Below are 4,767 nucleotides of genomic sequence, written 5' to 3'. Positions count from 1 at the left end.
GAAAAGGCATATCCTAAAGCTGAAGAAGATCTAATTGATTTTCTGAATCGTTGCAAAATTTCAAACACCAATGCCATGCTTTGCCCAAGATGCAGCGCAGTCTTCGATAAAGAGGCCGCTAAAGTCATAGAAGGTGCTCAGCCACAGGCAAAGTGGAAAGGGAAGAGGAAGGACAATCGCCCTAAATTTAATTTCAACAAAAAGGGTGTCCCTTACAAAGACCACACTGCTGAAAATTATCAAAAGAGAAATTGGAAAGGAACTTTCAATCCGTCTGCTAATTCTCCCAAGGACACGTGGGTCTTTTCAGGAGGAAGGAAGTCTGGTTACTCTGCCCCTCCAACCAAATGGGTGAAGAGACAAGTTCCTGCTCCTCGACTCAATGTGCCAGAATTGCCTACCAGGTATTCTTATAATAATAATTTCAAAGGTAAGAAACCTATGACACGAACTCAATGGCGTAGGTATCAGCGCCAGAAAAAAGCAACAGCTCTGCAAGACATTACCAACGTTGACAAAACGGAGGATAAACAGAAAGCTCTGTTCGAAATGGTTAAGAAACCAGCAACAGAAAGAATTTCACCCCCATTGTCAATTTTGAAGAAGGATTGTTCCATAGAGGATGAGGAGATGACTTCAAATTTCACGGAATCTGACTTGAGTCTCGACATAGTTTGCAATGTGGTTTCAATCCTGCCTGTGGAATACGATGTCCGGTCAGAGATTAATGAAGTGGAAAGTGACTTTGTTGATGAAATGGCAATTCACAAGCCACTATGCTATTATGTCATGAATAATGGCTGCGTGGAAGAACAACATGCGGTTTTTGAGAAGCCAGATATCTCGATGAAAGCGCATCTCAAGCCTTTATTTATTCAGGCCAAGATTAATGGTGTAGGGGTAAATAAAGTACTGGTAGATGGTGGAGCCACCGTCAACTTGCTGCCTCAATCTTTCCTGGGAAAAATTGGACTCTATGACTCTGACTTGAAGCCTCATAATGTCATTCTCACTAACTATGAAGGCACTTCAGGAAATTCTTTGGGCGCCATCGAACTAGAATTAATGGTGGGCAGCACCAAAAGAATAACAACGTTTATGGTGGTCCCATCGAAAGCAAACTTCAATGTACTGTTGGGTAGAGAATGGATACATGGCGTGGGAGCAGTTCCTTCTACGGTGCATCAAAGGATTGCTATATGGAAAGAAGATGGGCTAGTTGAAAATGTCGAAGCTGATCAAAGTTATTTCTTGGCTGAAGTAAACACTATCACCAAGAGAAATTTCGATAAACAGCTGGCACATATAGCCCCAGTCATATCTCCAGGACCCAAACAGATGGCGTCGAATGATGAAATGTACTCAATGAAACTGCAACCAGAGGCAGGATTCGTGTGGGAAAAAGAATTCAGAGACCATGATTTTGTAATGGTCAATCAACAAGAAGCTCAGTTGGATAATGAAGATTCGCTGGTAACTAGAGCCAAAGCATACAAAAAGGTTACTGATGACCTTGTCCCTAACGCTTTAGAGTATGCTACCCCACCACTTGGGGGGGACGCAAGAAAGTGAAATTATGTCTAATCCCAATATGTGGGAGAAAATTACGGCCTACTTGGCCGAAAAAGAGATACAAACGGCCAGAGAGGCCGAATCTTCGAAGTCAAAGAACACTGAGAAGTTAGAAGACGGACCAACAGATATCGAGGTCGAAGACCAGAAACTGGATTGCATTTATGATGATGAACCGTTGGGCTTCGAAGAGGATCCTATGGGATCCACCACGAAAATGAAGGCACAAGATCCCCTTGAAGAAATTGATTTGGGTGACGGAACGGTTAAAAGACCTACTTATGTAAGTGTCAAAATCCCCGAAAAATTTAAATGTCAAATTGCAGAGCTATTAAGAAAATACAAAGATTGCTTTGCATGGGATTACAACGAGATGTCTGGTTTGAAACGAGAAGTGGTGGAGTTAAAATTACCAATTCGACAGGATAAAAAGCCAGTCAAGCAGATTCCGCGTATGTTCGCTCCACAAATCCTACCAAAAATCAAAGAAGAAATAGATCGATTGTTGAAATGCGACTTCATCAGGCCCGCAAGGTGATTTCTTAGATTTCGTTGTGCACAAAAAAGGAATCGAGATCAACCAGAACAAAACCAAAGCAATAATTGAGACCAAGGCTCCTTCTACAAAGAAAGAATTACAGTCTCTATTAGGGAAAATCAACTTTCTCCGAAGATTTATATCAAATCTAAGTGGCAAGACACAGGCTTTCTCACCACTGCTTCGGTTGAAGAAAGATGATATTTTCAAATGGGAACCTGAGCACCAAAAAGCTTTCAATGAAATCAAGTCTTATTTGGTAAATCCTCCGGTCCTTTCTCCTTTGTTGAAGAGTAGAAGAATGAAGTTATATATAGCAACGTCAGATGGCACTATCGGAAGTATGTTAGCACAAGAGGATGAATATGGCACAGAAAGGGCCATTTATTATTTAAGTCGAGTACTTAATGATGTTGAAACAAGATACCATCCTAGTGAAAAACTTTGTTTGTGTTTATTCTTCTCATGTACAAAACTCAAGCATTATATAAAGCCTTTTGACGTTTATGTGTATTCCCATTTTGATATCATTAAACATATGTTGTCGAAGCCAATTTTACATAGCCGATTCGGGAAATGGGCCTTGGCATTGACAGAATATTCATTAACATATCAATCATTAAAAGCTGTCAAAGGCCAAATTGTGGCTGATTTCATTGTAGATCATTCAATAAGCGAGGTTTTGACAACCGAAATAGACAACCATCCATGGAATTTATATTTCGATGGTTCTAGTCATAAAAATGGTACTGGCATAGGGATAGTCCTAATATCGCCCAAACACCATAAATTCGAACACATGTTTCGAATCAATCAGTTTTTCTCTAACAACGAGGCCGAGTACGAGGCTTTAATTACAGGTCTAGAGATTGCACTCGAACTAGGGGCAAGATGCATCGAAATCAGAGGAGACTCTGAACTTGTCCTCAAACAGATGACTAGAGAATATATGTGCGTTAAAGAAAGTTTGGTCACCTATCATGCAATAGCTAGCAGATTGCTAAAACAGTTCCGCCATGTGGGCATTCGGCACGTACCTCGCATGGAGAACCAAAATGCAAATGACCTAGCACAGAGGGCCTCTGGGTACAAAGTCTCCAAGGAACGGACGCAAGAGCCAATAGAAATAAGAAACAGGCGAAACTCGATAGAATGTTCTCCTGGCAAATCGTTAACGCCAAAACTTGGGGGGACCAGAGCAAGTCAAGATTCCCTAAAAGGTACGGACTCTGTCGAAATTTTTGTCATTAACGATTTGAATGAAAACGATTGGCATAAGCCCATAGTAGATTATCTGGAAAATTCAAATGGAGCCACCCCTCGAAAAGTGAAATACAGAGCCTTGAGCTATGTGATAATGGGTAGTGAGCTATTCAAAAAGACTTCAGAAGGAGTTTTGTTGAAATGCCTGGGAGAAACAGACGCATATTTGGCTGTTTCCAATACTCATGATGGAACATGCGGGACACACCAAGCAGGCCACAAAATGAAATGGCTCTTATTTCGACAAGGTATGTATTGGCCAACTATGCTCAAAGACTGCATAGAATTCGCAAAAGGATGCCAAGGATGCCAAAAATACGCTGGAATTCAACGCGTCCCAGCGAGTGAACTCCATGCAATAATCAAACCGTGGCCATTTAGAGGATGGGCCTTAGATGTAATAGGGGAGATTAAACCTACTTCATCGAAAGGATACAGATATATCTTAGTAGGGATAGATTATTTTACGAAATGGATAGAAGCAATTCCCTTAAAAGATGTTACTCAAGAGGAAGTTATACGCTTTATCCAAAAGTTCATCATCTATAGGTTTGGTATTCCAGAAACCATAACCACTGACCAAGGATCCGTATTTACTGGTCGAAAGATAGTGAAATTCGCCGAAGATACAGGTTTTAAATTGCTAACTTTGACACCATACTATGCACAGGCAAATGGTCAAGTTGAAGCAGCGAACAAAAACATTATTGCCATTATTAAACGAAAATTAAAAGCAAAGCCCAAGAACTGGCCTGAAATATTAGGCGAAGCTTGATGGGCATGTCGAACGTCTCCCAAAGAATCGATAAACACTACACCTTTTAGGTTAACATTTGGTCATGATGTTGTACTACCAGTAGAAATTCTGTTGCAATCAGCATTAGACGAATTGACCGATCTCGATGAAGAAAGATTAACAGCATTAGAAGTCCTTGCGAGACAAAAAGAAAAGGTAGCAAAAGCATATAATAAAAAGGTAAAATCGAAGTTTTTTGCCCAAGGTGATTTGGTATGGAAAGTGATCTTACCAATGGACAAAAAAGATAGAGCTTTGGGAAAATGGTCACCCGGATGGGAAGGACCATGGCAAATATTAAGGGTCTTTTCGAATAATGCTTATGAGATCGAGGAATTAAACGACGATCGAAGGATTCTACGAATAAATGGAAAGTACTTGAAAAAGTATAAACCAACGTTGTAGGAAATTAGAATCATACAAGAGTAATTCGAAAAGATAAACCCAAACATAGCATTTCATTAAGCCAACTAATGGGCGGTTTACACAAAATTTCAAAATAAGCTTTAAAAGAGCGCGAAGTAAACCATTACAAAAGAAATGCTACAAACAGAAAATGATTCCTGGATAGAAAGTCCTACATAAGTTGGCCAAAGCC

General features: G+C 40.2%; 1 protein-coding gene across 1 annotated transcript; it reads left to right on the top strand.

Moving 5' to 3' along the window:
• The first annotated feature begins 1,591 nt into the window (after positions 1 to 1,591).
• LOC112416623 (uncharacterized) lies at positions 1,592 to 4,148 on the top strand. Its single transcript, XM_039831026.1, has 2 exons — positions 1,592 to 2,024; positions 2,140 to 4,148. The coding sequence occupies exons 1-2, from the start codon at positions 1,592 to 1,594 to the stop codon at positions 4,146 to 4,148; spliced, it is 2,442 nt and encodes an 813-aa protein (XP_039686960.1).
• The last annotated feature ends 619 nt before the right edge of the window (positions 4,149 to 4,767 follow it).

Source organism: Medicago truncatula, chromosome 2, assembly GCF_003473485.1.
Source record: "Medicago truncatula cultivar Jemalong A17 chromosome 2, MtrunA17r5.0-ANR, whole genome shotgun sequence".
Lineage (NCBI taxonomy): Eukaryota > Viridiplantae > Streptophyta > Magnoliopsida > Fabales > Fabaceae > Medicago > Medicago truncatula.
Note: the sequence above shows the minus strand (reverse complement) of the source record. Positions and strands in the feature narration are given on the sequence as shown.

Bases quoted from the DNA above. Each gene is read 5' to 3' on its own strand.
- LOC112416623 (XM_039831026.1), top strand. From the start codon at position 1,592: ATGTGGGAGAAAATTACGGCCTACTTGGCCGAAAAAGAGATACAAACG. The intron at 2,025-2,139 runs GTATGTTCGCTC...TGCACAAAAAAG, and splicing joins GCCAGTCAAGCAGATTCCGC to GAATCGAGATCAACCAGAAC.